Raw genomic sequence first — 17,897 nt, 5'->3', positions numbered from 1 at the left:
ATTTTCCCGAGAGCAATATCTCGCCGACCTGTTGCCTGGCAACCAAATTCATTGCTATTTGTGTATGAACTAGTGATATTCAACAGCCTAACTATGCACATGGTCATTCAATATCTCATCGATGTTGAATTGCAAGTGCCTAGCGGACGTGGTCCACGTGGTCCATGGCCAAGCAGGTATCCATAAAAATTGCCTACGTGCTTACAACCATGACTCTTACTATGACTTGTAAAAATGACAAACATTTGAATGCAATGCTAACAGTAAGATCTGGCATCGAAGCTTTATTGCAATAGCTGCGATCAAACATGAATCGGCTCCACAGCTGGACATTTCTAGAGTGTAAGCCTGGAGGCCTACGGAGGAGGTGGGCTGGCGAAGGGTCCGTCCGGCGCGACGGGTCTGTGGGGCTCAGAATGAGAGCAGCCGGCTTGGGCCCGCGGAAACGCCAAACCGTTCACCAGCAGCGCTGGAAGAGAGGGACGCTACATCAACGAGAAAGGTCAGAGCTCGGGTACCGTCACGTAGTCTGTTAGGGGGAGAAGGATACGGGTCTGGTGGATCTCTGGAGACCCCCCGGGGGTTCCCCGTAGGACCTGCCTACCCAGGTGGGGCCTCCGGGTGGAGGGGTCGCTCTTCTCTGAGGAGGCGGAGGTGCTGGAGGTGCTGTTGGAGGCGCTGGACTTGACCGAGTGGAAGGACTGGTCTAGAGGCGCCGTCGGGATGGGGTTGGACCGACCGGCCCCCACTGACACCGTGTGGCTCCACTCTGAGCAGGACCAAACACAGACAATGGTCAAACACACACACACTGGGGAAACTAAACTAAACGGGGATACACACCAGTGAAACCAGATAGACTGGTTAAAAAAATACAAATACACACTGGTTAAAAGGTACATAAAAACAACATTACGTCTGTATTTTGTCAGTCTCTTCCCTAACCCTAAAAAGGATAGCGGGAGCCCATCCTGCGTTCCTCAGGCCTAGTTCACCAAACTATCACCATCCTATTACCCAACTATCACCATACGTCTTTTGTCAACTCACCGCTGATTACTTTGCTTCAGTATGATGTGTGACTGCTACCAAAGTAGTAATAATAATATCATACATTTGGAAAGCATATTCAAAACAATGTCATGCAGCTCAAAGTGCTTTGTGTGTCGTTTCAACCTCCAGGCTGAGACAGTGTAATGTTATCGGGGTACCAGAGTCATCCTCCAGGCGAAGGCAGCCGCACAGATGCATCCTCCACTGCCTGCGGACGTTCTCCCTCATCAGGCAGTGGAAGATAAAAATAAACAGCCCTGGAATGGAAATGAGAAACCAAAACAGCAAATGAATTAAACATGAAAGAGCCTTTTTTTACATAAATTATTAAGTTATTGCTGTTTGTATGTATTTCCTAAAAATCAACAATGTTGTGGGTGCACAAGAACACAAGGGCTGAACGACCAAAATACAAACGCCACACAAGTTGAATGCTCCTCAGATGAAGAACACACAATAACGCTTTTCCAGAGCGTCCTAACCGAGGTCGCGGCGTACGTTCTCAGCATTGCTGGAGGTACACCACCTCTCTGTCGTGATCCTTTACAACAAAGCTTGTTACGTGTCCCCACTCCCTCCCTCCCAGGGTCTGGGAGGGAGGGAGGGGGGAGGGACGGACCTTGCAGGCTGTTGAGCGCGGAGAACAGGTAGAGCAGCGGCACCCGGGCGGGGCCCCAGGTGAGGAACCCAAAGGTCCAGGTGAGTCCCAGGAGCAGGGTGAGGCTGGCCACGCCCTTCAGGTCCCTCAGCAGACCGCCGCTGATGCCCGCTGGCCGGTTGGCCCGCATGCGACGGATCTGCATCAGCACCACCCCAAACACCTGCAGAGGGAGAGACATTAACACCACCCCCAAACACCTGCAGAGAGAGAGAGACATTAACACCACCCCAAAACACCTGCAGAGAGAGAGAGACATTAACACCACCCCCAAACACCTGCAGAGAGAGAGACATTAACACCACCCCAAACATCTGCAGAGAGAACAGCACCACTCGAAATACCTGCAGAGAGAGAGAGAGAGATCAGCACCACCCCAAACACCTGCAGAGAGAGAGAGAGAGAGACCAGCACCACCCCACACAACTGCGGAGAGAGAGTCTGATTGGAGAATGTTCTGATTGGAGGGCTGTTGTGAAGATCAAGACGTGTGTGTTACCGCTATGTTGAAGAGCAGCACCAGACCCACGTAGCCCACCACGGTCACGTAGAAGGTCATGTCATCCTGGATCCAGCAGCTGGTTGGACAGAAGAGGTAGTTGACAGTATGGGTAACGGCTGGGCAATGCCACAACCAGTAAAAGCTTGGAATGCTCAAAACACACAAATTAGGTGATCTTTATCTTTTATTTGCTGTACATTAGTGTGGCACTTTATTTAATAACCCATTTAATTTGTTTAAATATCCGTTCAATTATTGTGACATACCACTTTATTTAATGGAGAATACACTTTTTTCTAAGCAAACATTAAGTTGCATTTTTATCTTCATGTCATCCCATCATAGTTCTCCTCAAACCTCCAGTCTGGGATGAATAAAGTGTATGATGTGTTGTGTAGAAACTCACAATCCAGACAGCATCTTCACGTCTGCCCTGGTGTCAGTATAGAGGTGGCTGCTGTATGCATCTCTGTTCAGCACCAGCACCAGCACGCAGACCACCAGGGGAATACCTACGATAATGTAATGTTAATGTAATGTAGCTAGCCTCAGTATAATGTATCAGATAATGTAATGCAGCTAACCTCAATATAATATAATGTAATGAGAATATAATGCAGCTAGCCACACTATAATGAAACATAATGATAATAAAATTCAACTAAGTTCATTATAATGTAGCTAACCTCCACATTCAGTCAGGAGTCAAATTGAACGACCTTACCATAATTTCATTTTTCAAATGTATTTTTACTTTAAAAAGATGACATAACCATTGCAACCATCATCTCCCATAAAAATTGTCTTCCATTCCTACAATATTTGATCAACCAGGAGTATGGAGGGAGCAAAGACGTGTCACATACTGCAGCATGGCCTAGTTGAGCTCAAAGCCCAGCCGGCCGCCATGCTCCAGTGAAACCCCAAACAGTCATTGACTGAAATATTCATGTGAAATATTCCTTTAAAGCCAGAGTTTCTGATTAATAGTGAAATTGCATGTTTGCCTCATGCGTTGCCCTCTCTCCATCTCAGAAGTATTCCTTCGACTATCCAGATGAGTTTATAACCACCGCTATGAGTCACCAGAGGGCACTTTTCACATTCCTACGATTCTTAGATGGTAATTTGAACACAAAAGTAAAAAAAAAAAAAAATCCCTTGAAGACAGCCGTTTTCCACAGTCCGATATGCAAATATATGCAAATGAGTCCCACTCAGAGGTGATGGAGGACATTGGGGTGTTTCATATTCATAGATACTGGCGTTCCCAATACGCCAAAAGTTTGCACAGAGGGCACTAAGCCATCTCCTATCTTTATTCATCAAAAACCTGAGTTCAGTATTTGTGTATTTGTGTAGGGTGTGTGGCTCTCAGCACATAATTAGACAGGTGTTGTTAATTACTAATCACCTTCTTCTGCAGTCGCACTGAAGGCTCAACGCACTGCAACTTAATAACCAACATATTACATGTGCCGCATTTAAAAAACACATTTTAAATTCAGACAGAATAACACACTGCATGAGTGTGTGTTAAAACACACTCGCTCACCCCATCCAAGGATGCAGAACTTTAGGATGTACGAGGGCACGTAGACGTTGAAGACCTTGACCAGGGCCAGGTACATGTTGACCGCCTCGAGGCCCATCCAGGTGAATGAGGCCAAAAGGAAGTAGTGGAGGGTGCTGGCCACGCCCACACACAGGCCGTACATGCCGAAGGAGGACAGCCAGGAGTTGAGCAGGAACACCACGTTGAGGGAGAGCAGCGCTAGAGACAGGTTGATGAGGATCTGGGAGGGGTAGTCACGACGCAGCTTCCTGGGTGAGAGCGGCGAGAGAGACAGTTTGATGAGGATCTGGGAGGGGTAGTGAGAAGAGGTGCTAGAGATTGAGATTGAGAATAAGTTATTTGACTAATGTAACAAAAGTGTTAGTGTGTGATACATATATATATTTATATTTTTTTTTTTTTGTATATTACCACCTGCATACCTCCCTCTTCCGTCATGTAAAGCTTATTTATTTATATTTCCCCTTTTATTTTATTTTTCTCTTCCTCTTCCTTTTCTTTTGTCCCTGCAACTACCACTTAACACATACACATAGGCACACACCTTCCACACTCACGCATAACATGACCAACCCGTTTCTACACCCTAACCGTGACCACTTAATGTGAACCACAGATCGCTCCACCCAATCTTTAATACCATCCCAGTGTGTTTGTCAATTGTCTTGTCCAGTCACGTTTTGCAAGTTCTGATGTCGTCCTGTATCCTTTTCCTCTGTCGTCTGTTGTCTGTCTCTCACCTTGTCGCGTTGTGTGTGTTATGTGGTACACTTTATTGTGGGGCTATAATCCTCCCTCCCCTTATATGGATTCAGAACCTTACAGGGTGAATTGTTATGGTCGGAAAATAGTAAATGCAATGTATATAGATCTGAATGTAATACATTGTGTATGCTATATATATGTATATATATATATATATATATATATATATATATATATATATATGTATATATATATATATATATATATATATATATATATATATATATATATATTGCTTCATTAAACATAATGAAGAGGGGTGGTGGCGAAAAAATAAATAAAAAGTGTGATATTTTTATATAAACACCCTATTACAGAAAGTAAAGAATAGATGTTGTCATGTATTGACTGCTTTATTGGAATCTAGGCTCACTTATTCCTAGATAATAATAATCATTTAATATAATCATATTTTATTGAAAATTAAGAAGTCCCAAAGAGACTTGCAGTGAGCTCAGATCCATGTCATTAATACGGAGCATCGTGCTTAAGGATGCCTACAGGGAGGATGCAGACATGGGGGGAATCGAACACAGAACCTTTAGACTGAGAGTCAACAAACAGAACACCCTAGCCACTGCCTTACCATGCCTCACCCCCCCCCCCCCCCCCACAGTAGACCCAGTGTGACCATAATGAACCAGATGGTTCTGAGCCAAGACCAGAAGCAGCTCTTACTCGAAGGCTGTGTATGTGAGGACGGTGACGCCCAGGAAGAGTGAGGACACGCCGCAGCCCACGTAGGTGATGAAGGTCAGCACCATCTCATCGTGGGGGTCCAGCTCTGTCCGGGAAACGTCCTAACAAACACACACTGTGTGACCCCTTTAATAGCAACGAGGTGTTAGGTGCTGTACCTCCTGCTCAACGGGGTGTGTGATTGATGTGTGACTGCCGTGTGACTCGTGTGGGACTGGTGTGGGACTGGTGTGTGACTTGAGTGTTGCCTGTTTGTTACTGGTGTGGGACTGGTGTGGGACTGGTGTGTGACTTGAGTGTTGCCTGTTTGTTACTCGTGTGTGACTGGTGTGGGACTGGCGTGTGACCTACCAGCAGCACCCCAAAGTGTGTGAGGTGATCACACAGACAGGTGGTGTAGTCAACGCTGGTGTTGTGTGTCCGGCAGCCGCGACTGTCCCAGCCGCCGCGCCCCCCTGCACCCAGAAAACACGATGAAGCACTGTCCTTCATCATCACCCTCATCAGCTGACCAATCAGCACTTATGCATCGTCTTGATGACACCTAAACATCATTCTATTGAAGATGTTTCAACCACTATTATTTATACATATACCCATTATATACCTTTATCTCAACTAAAATCATAAATGTAATTATTATCATCATTATTTAGTGTAGTTGATATTTATAATATTACTCCTATTATGTCATATATATATAGATATAGATATAGATATATTGGTAGAAAGACCTACTGTTCCGGTTGAAGTCCCAGTAGACACACTGCACGCTCCTGTTGAGCTTTGACAGAAGGAAACAACATTGTTGCAGTTTAAGAAGTTTAAGATACAAGCTATCAACAAACAACTACGACTGCAGGGATATTCTCTGGGTCATCAACACTGACCTAGAGGTGAACCTACCTGATTGGGCACCACATGGTGGAGCATGATCTTCACGTCCTTGTCCAGGTCTGTTATTGGACGGCTGGCGTTGGTCACGCTGGCCGCCACCACGAACGTGTTGAGCCTTTGGTGGCGCTTAGTGCTCTGGCAGAATCACCCCAATACAGATGTTAAGCGGCTTGTGGCTAACGGCTAGCTATGTTACCAACATGCTAAACCGGCGAAGAGTGACATGGCAATATGTGTTCCCAGTAAACAATGGACACCACTTTATAATATCGGCTAACATTCACCCACTCATGCACACATTCGCACGCCGACGGCGGTGTCAACCATGCCAGGCGACAGCCAGCTCGTCGGGAGCAGTGAGGATAGGGTGTCTGGCTCAGGGACACTTCAACACTCGGCTAGGAGGAGCTGGGGATCAAACCGGCAACCTCCTGGTTACCAGCCAGCCCGCGCTACCTCCTGGGCCTCATGCCGCCCATGTGCTCCCTTTGTTGGCAGTTGTGTTAAAGAGAATTTCTCATCCTGCCCAAGCCAGAAAAAGAACAGAACTGAAGAAAGCCCACTTTAGCGTCGTCCCATATTTAAAATAGAGCCGTACCTCTGGCTCCTTGAAGAGCCTCTGGCTGCCAAAGAACTGGAACAGGACCCTGGGTGGGGTCAGGCTGGGGGGGTCTGGCTCGGGGAAGCTTTGGTTCAGCGCAGATGGCAGAGAGATGAAGGCCACGGTGCCCAGGAAGGGAACCGTGTTGATGTGTATCTGCAGACACGACCAGCGCGGGACGAACGTAAGCCGACGGTATACAGGATTACCCACATTAAAGCGTCATCGTATTATTGCAACATCATTGGTGTTATGGCAATCTGAAAGGTGCAAATGTTCATACATTATTGTTATGGTTCAAAATGTCCTGTATGTTAATAAACTATTTACATAGTATAATATATGTATATAATAATAACCGTACTATTTTAATTAAAAATATATAATAAAGTTGCTGTAGTTAATTGAGTGTATAGGCAAAGACATCTGTAAACTATGATTGAGTGTACCGCGATGTGAGAATTGTTTTCTGCAGAAGACAATTTAGATTTAGACCATTTCAAACGTTCTTGGCTCATTTCATGGTTCATTTCTGACCCATCAGGGCGGCGCTACCTGTTTGGTCCAGGGAATCCTCACCTGTCAATCACAGGGGCAGGAGATGCAGCGCTTGTCAATGGCAGAGAACAGGAGGGAGGGGGCATTTGTTTGGGTTGTTAAGACTCAAACTCTTTACTCTCTTTGAGGAATACAAGTACCTGGGGGTGTACTGTACTACTACAAAAAAGGCCAAAGCCGACTCTTTTTCCTCAGCAGGCTGAGGTCCTTTAACATCTGCCGGACGATGCTGAGGATGTTCTATGAGTCTGTTGTAGCCAGTGCAATCTTCTTCGCTGTCACATGCTGGGGCAGTGTGATGAAGGTTGCAGACACCAACTGACTTGACAAACTGATAAACTGATCAGGAGGGCCGGTGATGTTGTGGGGGAGGAACTGGCCACCCGGACGACCGTGGCAGAGAGGAGGATGCTGTCCAGGCTTCAGTACATCTTGGACAATGTCTCACACCCTCTCTACGACACACTGGCCCAGCAGAGGAGCACCTTCAGCAGAAGATTCCTCTCACCCAGATGCACCACAGAGCGCCACAGGAAATCAATCCTGCCTGTGGCCATTAAACTTTACAGCGCCTCCCTTAGAAAGTCAGACACCCCCTCTCTGTAATCTCTGACCTCAAACAAGGACTATAATTCTTGCACTTTTTGCACAATACTGTACAATACTTTTGCACAGTGCTGTCTTTTATATATGTATATATCTATATTTGTGTATGTGGGTATATATATATGTATGTATATATAGTGTTATATATATATTTATATTGACCTTAAATTTATGTTGTTTGTATATTTGTATTTCTTAGGTTGTATCTTTATGCATGTATATATATTTATATTCTATATATATATATATATATATATAATATTATATTTTATATTTTATTTTATTCTTAATATTTGTGTAAGTATATTTGGAGTTTGTGACAAAAATAATTTCCCCCTGGGATTATTAAAGTATTAATCAATCAATCTCCGCTGTTTTCTTCTGTGACGCTTTACAACCCTCACATCTTACCTAAAGCAGCTTTTAAATGGCTATATATATATGTATAGATCTATATATCATATCATGTATACATTTATATGCATATATATATATATAATAACAATATCAGGATATTAATAATAATAATATAGCTCTTATTGTTATCCTCATCTTCATCCTCATCGTGGTACCTCTGGATTCAAGACCCCCAGCCTGGAGGAGACCCCGAAGCTGAGGCTGCTGAAGGGCCCCTTGGGGAGGTCCACCACGGCCAGGGCCAGGGCTGGGGCCTCCAGGCTGAAGGAGCCGCTGTGGCCCTGCAGGTGGTCCCCCACTGCCGCCGTGATCTCCAGGATCCTGGGGGGCAGGGAGACAACAGCATGGGAGATCTCAGGTGAATAAGACCCAGGGCTGTTCTTCTCACCGTGGTGTCCACTAATTTAAACGGTGAGCAGTGTGATAACCATAAACCCAGAGGGAGGAAACACATAACTATTAATTTATCTTCTCCTATTTTATTTCCAGTGTTCTTTCGCTGCTCTAGCTGAATATTAAATTGTTACCTTTATTTTATGAGAACAAAAACATTTTGAGAAAAAACAAAATGGTTCCCTTTCTTGCTCCATTGAACAGATGATCAGGTTGCGAGAAAGGTCACCTATCGCACGTTGCAGGTTTTACTGAACCATGTAGACCCCCCAGGAGGTTCTAGTCAGGGGGTCCCAGCAGAGAGGTTCTGGGTTTGAACCCCTTCCCTAAGAACATCTACAAATAAAGTCCCTGTAAGTCACTTAGCATACTAGCTTAGCATAATTATCTGCTAAGTGACTCCACAGTGAACTGGGAGAGAGAGGTGGTTCTCACAGGTTGGTGACGACCAGTCAGCATATTGAGGGTCTGCTTAGTGACTCCAAAGTGAATTGGGACAGAGAGGGGGTCCTCACAGGTTGGTTAAGACCAGTTAGCGCCACAGGGTCTGCTAAGTGACCCCACAGTGAACTGGGAGAGAGAGGTGTTCCTCACAGGTTGGTGAAGGGCGTCAGGTCGCTGTCCGACTCCAGGATCTCGGAGATGATGGAGATGAGGGCGAGGGCGAGCTCCGGCGTGACCAGGCTGACGTTCAGCACCGACTTCAGCTTGTTGAGCACGGTCATCAGCTCCGGATAGGTCAGCTCGGAGTGGTCGCTAAGCAACCGCTGGATCAACTCCACCACGTCCATGCTGTTCTCTGGAGGATGACATATGTCATTAACATTTAGTACGCAAATACTTGTATCTGGTGGAGCACAGCATACAAAACTACAACAGTGGGGTAAGATTGGGTCGTCGTTTGTAGCCTATTTTTTAATAGAGTATACTTTTAAAGAAACAGGACAGGCAGATTGAGTCAGGTCACAGATTAAAATGAGCTCACAGGGATCAGTAATGTAGGCTATAGTAATACATGTCATTATATGATACATTTGGTACATACACTGGTCCATAAAAAGCACCAGCTGAGATTTTTTTTCATATTTAATCATATTTTTTGTTCATTGAAAAACCTGAAAGCAGAATGGTAAAGGATGTGTAGAGGGGGCAGCATGTGGACCCACCAGGAGTGACGTCTATGTGGTCCAGGTCAGGAATAGTTTCCACCATTAGGAGGCACTGATTGGTGTCTGGAGCCGACCAATGAGTGCTGAGGCAGAGTTTACTGTTGGTCATAATATGGAAGATTGGATGAATCTGATATCAGATGTTTTGTCCGGTCCATAATCAAACAAATCAAACCCAGTGTCTGTGTGTGTGTGTGTGTGTGTGTGTGTGTGTGTGTGTGTGTGTGTGTGTGTGTGTGTGTGTGTGTGTGTGTGTGTGTGTGTGTGTGTGTGTGTGTGTGTGTGTGTGTGTGTGTGTGTGTGTGTGTGTGTGTGTGTGTGTGTGTGTGTGTCTGTGTGTGTGTCTGTGTGCGTGTGTGTTAGGGTTAACGGAAGCGTTTCGACTATTGATTTTTGAGTTAGCTAATTCTATTTTGTATATTGAATATTGAATCATAAAAAAAATCCCTTTTTATGATTCAGCCTCGCTGCTGCCTAGTGGTTAGAGTCATAAACCCAGTGAGTCAATACCACAGGTCAACACACAGTCTTTAACAAGGCTTTCCTCTGGCCAAGGGAAACACATGGCTACAATGTTTGTTGGCTTAATGTCTTTTTTAGTGTCTTCTGCTTGTGGTCAACAAGATCAGAGGCTCTGAAGACCAGAGAGCAAACAGATTAAGGCTCACCACCGGGCTGCGTGGGGGCTGTAAAGGTGGAAGGTTGACCAGCTGCAAAGGAGCGAAGGGCCACCTGCTGCCTGCTCTGATAGACAGACAGACATGCTGGTCGGATCAGCACCGTGGGTTAGTCCGTCTGCCTGTCTGTCTATCTTTCTGTCAATCTGTCTGTCTGCCTGTCTTTCTTCCTGTCTGTCTGTCTATCCCCCACCCCCCATTTAGTACCAATGCTATCCCCCCCCCCGCCCTCAGTACTAGTGGTTCCCCCCCCCCCCCCCCCCCCCCCCAGTACCAATGGCGGGTGGCGTTGCGCTGGGCGTTCCCCGGGCAGGGCAGGGTGGCGTTGCTCTGGGCCTTGGTCGTGGGCCACCGGAACAGCCCCTTCTCCGTCTCGTGGCTCACCCCTTCACACTTCACGATGTCTGCAGTGAAGAAACACACAGTGACACTTTCCCCTCCCCTGATGCACTGAGCGCCTCACGCTGGTTCTCCACGCCAGTGCTTGTATTTACAGTTGTGGGTCGGGGATTTTAACACCTATTCGGGCCAAAGTCACCAAAGGTCACAGTTTCAGTGGCATCTGGTGACCTTCACCAAGTGATGAGGTTTGGTCGTAGGAATGTACGAGTTCTACGGGGGGCTGGAGGCGCTGTGTGTTTCACGGGACACAGTGAGACTCACGCGTAGTAAGGACACATACACACACACACACACACACACACACACACACACACACACACAGAGTGCGCGACGTATGAGCTGATCCTGCCTTACAGATACGGCTGATGTTAATGTCCCGCTGTAACATGCTGTTGTACGGTGTCTCCAGCAGCTGACGCAGGAGCTCCTCAGCGGGGTCGGAGGGTGACGTCATCACCCGGACTTGAAACACACAGCTCTCTCTGCGGGAGGAGGAGGAGGAGGAGGAGGAGGAGGAGGAGGAGGAGGAGGGGGAGGAGGAGGAGGAGGAGGAGGAGGAGGAGGAGGAGGAGGAGGAGGAGGGGGAGGAGGAGGAGGAGGAGGGGTTTGGTCAGCTTACATCAATCCTAAATAAAGAACAAAGACACATCAACGCTTTTCAAAGGATTCAAGGAATCGGACAAGCAACTCTCCAGATGTAGTATTTTCCATGTGGTCAACCATCATGGCTTTTTGCCTTAACTTTTGTTTTCAAGGTTTGGTAAGAATTTCCTATTTTAGTGAATAATTGTACACAGACATATTTTTCATCTATCACCGAGGTAATAAATGTTTAGAAGGGCTCTAAATGTTATAAATCCCATACCTTGACGTGCCATTGGAGATCGCCTGAAAAAGTAAAAACACTTAAATATTGAAAACCATAGTCATAAAGTGAGTTGTACTATTGTCAGTTACATTACTTACCCTTTCAGAGATTGAGACATTTTCTTGATCTCTGAAACAAAATATGAATTATGTATGTGTTTTCATCTGCAAAATGGCAAATAGATTATGAGGTTACAGATTAGAATATATATATGTATATATAAATGTATGTATATGTATGTATCTATAGTGACCTAACCCTACCAACCCATCCAACTAGCCACCACCTACACACCATGCTAGCTTCCAACCTTGATAATGACCTACATCGTCAGCAACCTATCACCCACCCTTCGACCCACCTGTCGGCCTTCCTACCTGTCTACCAGTCTACCTACCTACCTGTCTATCCATCATCCTACCTACCGGTCTAACTGGCTATCTGCCAGTTAGACCTCTCTGACCTCTCTACCTTCCTACCTACCGACACACCGACCTACCTGTCTACCTGCCAGCCTATCAACTGCCTACATACCTACCTGTCTATCTGCCCACCTGTCTACCTGCCTTCCCACCAACTGCCTACATACTTACCTGTGTACCCTCCTTCCTGTCTACCTGACTACCTGTCTACCTGCCTGCCTACCTTAGGGTCTTGAGAAGAACCTTGAAGTTCAGCACGCTCATCCTGTCCTCGGGAAGTGTGTTCTTGAGCTGTGGACATCGGAGAAGTTCTTATTTGTTCTTTAGTTACTCCCACAGTGGAAGAAGATCAGGCACTTTTGGTCGGAAAAGTTTCGTATTTGAGAAGAATAACTCTGCAACAAACCCAAGTGTGGAGAAAATCCTCAGGATTCCTGACCCCTTCCAAAGAAAAGTTTGCTTGGACATCAAAATACAGCTCTGCCAAGGACAAAGAGCGGAACGAGAACTGAGTGTTCCTCCTCTGTGTGACGGATGGCTAACGTGACCAGACTGGTACGTTACACAAGGTAATTATTGAAACCAATATTTCTCACCATTAGGAATATAATTAAGGATCAATAGAAAGATAGATGGACAGATGGATGGACAAATGATTGTACATACCAGACAGGGCATTCAAGGTGGTGACTGGTATTGGACTGGTAGAAGTGCTGGTCAGGTCATCGCTGAAGCTACTGGTGGCCACTGGGCTGAAGGGCTGGCTGCTGGGTGTAGTGGTGGGGGTGCTGGAAGTCGGGGTGGAGGTGGGAGCAGACGGTGTGGTCTTCAGAGTGCTGGTCGTGGAGGGAGAAGAGTTTGTCTCCGGAAGAGGTAGAGCGCCACAGGGGAAGGCCTCTGAGGAGGAAAGGTTAGAGTCCAGTCTTAGATAAATACCGTAAAACCTCCGCAAGCAAGGTGGACGTTTGTCTGTCCACCAGGGGAAAACACTCTCCAGGGTGGACGTTTGTCCACCAGGGACAGGCCCTCTCCATGGTCCAGGGACCAGTTCAGCCACAGGTCAGATGGACTCAGCCTACGACCAGCAGCTTCCGAGTACATTCATAAAACACACATATTAAATGTCATAGTGTAAAAAGTTAAAGGTATGATGTTTAACAAATGTACTGGACTAAATCATAAAATGACCATGATATGTCATCAGAGATTAAGGAAACATGCGTGGAAGGTGGAAATACTGGGTCCTCGGACAACAATGCTAAAGCCAGTATGTTGTTCCCTCAAACGTATTGTTTGTTTTTGTTTTGGATGGGACCTGTGAGTTATCATTCACTGTTCATGGAGTCATGCTGGCTGCCAGACATGAAACTGATTGGCATACAAACGCAGCATGCCTTGGTCATGGAAGAAAGCAATAAAACTGGATCAACTGAGATTCCTCTCCATTCTACCAAACCTACAATGCCTCATCCACTATCAAAAAATGCCTTTTCTTGACGTAAAGATGTGTAGGCCTGGATGACGTAGTGTTTTGAGGGCAAACATTTGTGCAAAACCAGAGAATGGGATGGGATAGAATAATGTACAGTATGTGTATGATTGTGTCCGTGTGTTGCTGCTCTACCGATAGGGGTTGTGTAGATGCTGCCGTTGTCCGCCAGTATCTGGACCCCCGTCTTGTTGTACGAAGCTCTCAGGAGCCTGAGGATGTCCCTCTGAAACGTGGCCACGTCCCGGTAGGGGATCACGTTCAGGTGGGCCAGGCAGTGGAACCTGCACAAGGACCGGCACACAACAGCCCTGCTCTCAGTCCCGCTGTCTGTCAACACACACTCCCATGGCCGGCAGGCTTCCTCATCCCGTTTGGGCCCATGACCCCACCAGGTTTAAGTCCGACTTCCACACACATCGCTTGAACCTTGCAACATCTGCCCGTAACATTCAATGTCCGCATGAATGCGTTGCACGACACTCAGTGATTGGTTGTTTGTTAGCGGCGAATCGTAAGGCAGATTAGTTTCACAGAGACCTTTGTGAAAACATAAATATATATATATATATTCTTTTTTTTTGCTAAATGGGGAATTGGGATGTACTACTGTTGAAAGAACATTTACCTGCTGAAATCACCTGCCCACCACTCCTGAGGAATGTAAGGAAAAAATAATGAGATCACCTTTTAACAGTTTATCTTTATAATTTAGACTAAATTATAGTGATATGATACAACAAAAGATGCAATCTAAACATTTGTGAGTAAATGTTACTGTCTCAAAATCTTATTATAGAGTAATTAAAATATTTCAGTTTCTTTACCTTTCTAGATCTTTCTTCAGACAGCGACCTGTTAGGGAGAATTCGTTCATGTAACCTGTGTTATTACAATTCTTTGTTCAATTCGTAGTTCAAACACATACTTTTTCAAAGTAAGATGTCAAAGCATTTGAGAGAATTTCATGATGGACGTGTGGTCGTACTTATTCAGTTGGGACACAGACACTCTGTTTATATAGATGGTGGAAGCCAGCACGTCTCTTAGCTGAAGCAACAGACAAGCAGACAGGAAACACATACATCAAGGAGAGAGCCTGCTCTGTCTGAACATAACACATCGAGGTAGGAATACTGCAAATAAACAAAATTCAATGTAGCAGAACAATTACATAGTGTATATTTTAGTCTGTAGCCTATACATATGAATCATACTAACTAACCTAGTACAGTTTGATCATAAGCTTAATGGGGTTGGGGGGGGGGAGGGGCACAGAGGGACCCTGGGGATGACCTTTGACCCGTTAACACTGAGGATTATGACGGTTAAGGTTCTGTACATAAAGCGGAGGCCATACCCAGATGTGAGCGGCGTCCCGGGCTTTGTAGTGGTCGGTCACGGCTCCGTCGTCACACCCTATCCGGAACCTCAGTCTGACCTCATACTTAGACCACTCTGACCACCAAACACCACAGGTTGGAGAGACGGGTTGGATTCTTATCTGTGTAACCCTTGGAAGATTACGCCTTGGAGCTCCCCACAATAATGAGTAGCTGGTGCATAAGCATGTTTCTTTCCATTTACATTTTTTTCTCATTTATTATTTGTTGCAACAGCGGGTTAATAACGAGAATTGCCAGGCCCTGTTTCAGGTGGCCTGGTTAAGGATGCTTTGCTTTTCTCTCCTGTTCTATCCGGCTCCATGTTATCATGGGATGTAATGGTACTAATGTCTGTATGTTCTTAGGGCAAAACAGTCACTTTGTCAGACATGTTATGTGTAGACATTGTACTGTAGAGACAGCATTAGGGTTAGGGCAAGGGTTTGGTTTTGCTGGAACAACGAGCTATCGATTACGGTGCAGAGCGCCTTATGTTTGTATATTCCTGGGACAGCAGGGAAACATCAATATTGAATCTGTGGACAGAGGACATCAAGGGGCGCTTCTTTCCACATAAAGATGATATTTGTCACAGAGTATGAACGTCATGCCAAGCTTGGGTAAGAGCACACAGAACAAGGATATTCAAACTTGGGTTGAATGTCACACACACACGCACGCACGCACACACACACACACACACACACACACACACACACACACACACACACACACACACACACACACACACACACACACACACACACACACACACACACACACACACACAAACAAACACACAGAAATAAATGTCTTAAAATTTAAGAAATTTAAGCCCTATTTGAGTTAGAAAACTCAAATAGGGGAGGAGGACATAAAAGAACTGGACAGGATTGTGATGGTTCCTTCAGCTCACCACAGGGCAGCTGGCTCTCAGGACGCTCAGGGCAGCCAGGAGAGGCCCAGGCCCCCGCCTCCCACCTCACCAGGTCCCCCTCCGTACAGCAGAGTGAGGTCACTTCCTGTGCGGTGCGCTCACGGTCCCAGACGCGAAACAGAGACAGGTTGCCAATCAGACGGCCATCGGGGTGTAGCGTCCCGTGTGACCGACAGTGGGAGGAGCCCAGGGTGAGGGTTCCCTCCTGAGCTCTACCAGAGCAGTAGGGGTGCAAGTCTGCAGTTCTCTCCACCACTGGAGGAGAGAGGAGGGGGGGGGGGGAGGAGTTTTACATATTTTACCATTTCAATTAATGTTGTGTTTCCTCTTCTCTCAAAGCCTCTCCCTTCATTGTGTCATTGTAGTTTTTGGGCTGACACATCAAAGCTATTCCAACATCAGCAACCCTCTCCAACTCTTTGAACAGTCGAAGGAGCTAAACAGCGACGAGACCATACCGTACATCCACACGCATCACGTCCTCTTCGTCTTCAACACACCTGGCTCGAGGGCCACCATCTCTCTGTCCACGTAGAGCGTGGGTTGGCCGCTCCGCTGGGCCCCGGTCAGGCAGAAGGCGTGCCACGATCCCCCCACCAGCAGTACCGTGGAGGCTGAAGTCCACTTCTTTCCAAACATCCAGACCACCAGGTGCTCACCACTCCCTCCCAAGCCGAGCTCCGCCCGCTGCCCTCCAGCTACGGGGGGTGGGGGGGGTGGAATCGATTCATGTTAGGTTCTGCAAGAACTTGTATCTCCTGTTTGGCTCAAAAGGGAACTTTTTGAGGCATTTCCCGATCTTACTTTTCATCCACCATGTTCTGTGTTGTAGGGACATGTTCATTTAAAGAACTATGGCGTAGCTGAACCCCCACACTAAACCTTATGTTAACCACACTCAATATAAATACAATGTTCCACATGTTTCCAGAGTGGTGCGGTCCCTGCTGATCCCCGTACCTACCTGAATGATACATGAACGCAGTCCACCTGGAGGAGGCCTTCTCCTGACACACCACGATGAGGAGGAGGAGGAGGAGGAGGAGGTGGAGGTGGAGGACGAGGAGGAGGAGGAAGAGGAGGAGCAGGAGGAGGAAGAGGAGGTGGAGGAGGAGGAGGAGGAGGAGGAAGAGGTGGAGGTGGAGGAGGAGGAGGAGGAGGAGGAGCAGGAGGAAGAGGAGGAGCAGGAGGAGGAAGAGGAGGAGGAAGAGGAGGTGGAGGAGGAGGGTGATGAAAAGGATGAATGGACACAGGGGATATAAAAATAAGTATTATGCAAGATCATATCTACATTTTTGGCCAATGCATATGATCTAATGTTTGCCATGTCAGTAAGGCATCATGGCCCCCTGGTTTGAACTCTGGGCTACTCTATATCAAATATAGGAATACATTCGGTTCAAAAAGTCTACAGAACATTGAGAGATTATTATATTTTTCTCATACCACACACAGATTAGCAATAAAATCCCTATTACTATTCCTGATGTAACCCATTATCAAATGATACCATGTTCTGGTGCCAGCTACTAGTCTGAACATACATTGATGATCACCTCAGTGGACCTCGACTGACCCATGGGAACATACCTGGAACTGAACATGCATGCAGACGGTAAACGCCTCCAGAGGCGGGAGGGATGCCTCCGGCCTCAGCCTCCAGTGGGTGCAGCCTTCAGAGAAGACGGCCATCTTCCCCCAAAGGCTCTCCTTGGTGGTGCCGGAGCCTCCACAGAGTAGAGTACCTTACTCAACCTGCACTCCGTTACTGTACACTACTATGCTATACTGCTCGCTCCATGGAGGAGAAGAAAGTGTTATGG

The 17,897-nt window shown here is 46.4% G+C and overlaps 1 protein-coding gene across 5 annotated transcripts; it reads right to left on the bottom strand.

The window, feature by feature from the left end:
* Positions 1-258: 258 nt before the first annotated feature.
* On the bottom strand, positions 259-16,191 carry LOC132460812 (adhesion G-protein coupled receptor G2). 5 transcript variants are annotated; one of them, XM_060055692.1, is made up of 27 exons: positions 16,054-16,191; positions 15,113-15,210; positions 14,580-14,802; positions 14,381-14,406; positions 13,888-14,036; positions 12,930-13,160; positions 12,670-12,743; positions 12,487-12,554; positions 11,940-11,970; positions 11,839-11,861; positions 11,328-11,455; positions 10,846-10,975; positions 9,892-9,992; positions 9,320-9,524; positions 8,488-8,653; positions 6,749-6,907; positions 6,160-6,285; positions 5,992-6,037; positions 5,605-5,708; positions 5,233-5,354; positions 3,769-4,037; positions 2,620-2,725; positions 2,211-2,289; positions 1,673-1,874; positions 1,212-1,310; positions 605-769; positions 259-469 (listed from the first exon to the last, which is right to left on the bottom strand). In XM_060055692.1, exons 8-27 carry the CDS (start codon positions 12,525-12,527, stop codon positions 357-359), a joined length of 2,415 nt encoding a protein of 804 aa, XP_059911675.1. In that variant the 5' UTR covers positions 12,528-12,554; positions 12,670-12,743; positions 12,930-13,160; positions 13,888-14,036; positions 14,381-14,406; positions 14,580-14,802; positions 15,113-15,210; positions 16,054-16,191; the 3' UTR covers positions 259-356. The 5 variants fall into 5 exon arrangements, with proteins under 5 accessions (XP_059911675.1, XP_059911678.1, XP_059911674.1 ...); XM_060055695.1 differs by lacking the exon at positions 16,054-16,191 and having other exon boundaries at positions 259-485; positions 15,113-15,318; XM_060055691.1 differs by lacking the exon at positions 16,054-16,191 and having other exon boundaries at positions 15,113-15,318.
* Positions 16,192-17,897: the final 1,706 nt, after the last annotated feature.

The sequence above is a fragment of the Gadus macrocephalus genome, chromosome 7, assembly GCF_031168955.1.
Source record: "Gadus macrocephalus chromosome 7, ASM3116895v1".
Taxonomy (NCBI): Eukaryota; Metazoa; Chordata; class Actinopteri; order Gadiformes; family Gadidae; genus Gadus; species Gadus macrocephalus.
The sequence above is the reverse complement of the archived record's forward strand: the minus strand, read 5'-3'. Positions and strand labels throughout refer to the sequence as shown.

What these genes read in the sequence shown, in the direction of transcription:
- LOC132460812 (XM_060055692.1), bottom strand. Translation starts at nt 12,527, where the DNA reads ATGAGCGTGCTGAACTTCAAGGTTCTTCTCAAGACCCTAAG. An exon ending in ACCATGTGGTGCCCAATCAG is followed by an intron (nt 6,038 to 6,159) that starts GTAGGTTCACCT and finishes CTTCTGTCAAAG; the next exon opens with CTCAACAGGAGCGTGCAGTG. An exon ending in GTGAAGATGCTGTCTGGATT is followed by an intron (nt 2,290 to 2,619) that starts GTGAGTTTCTAC and finishes CTGTCCAACCAG; the next exon opens with CTGCTGGATCCAGGATGACA.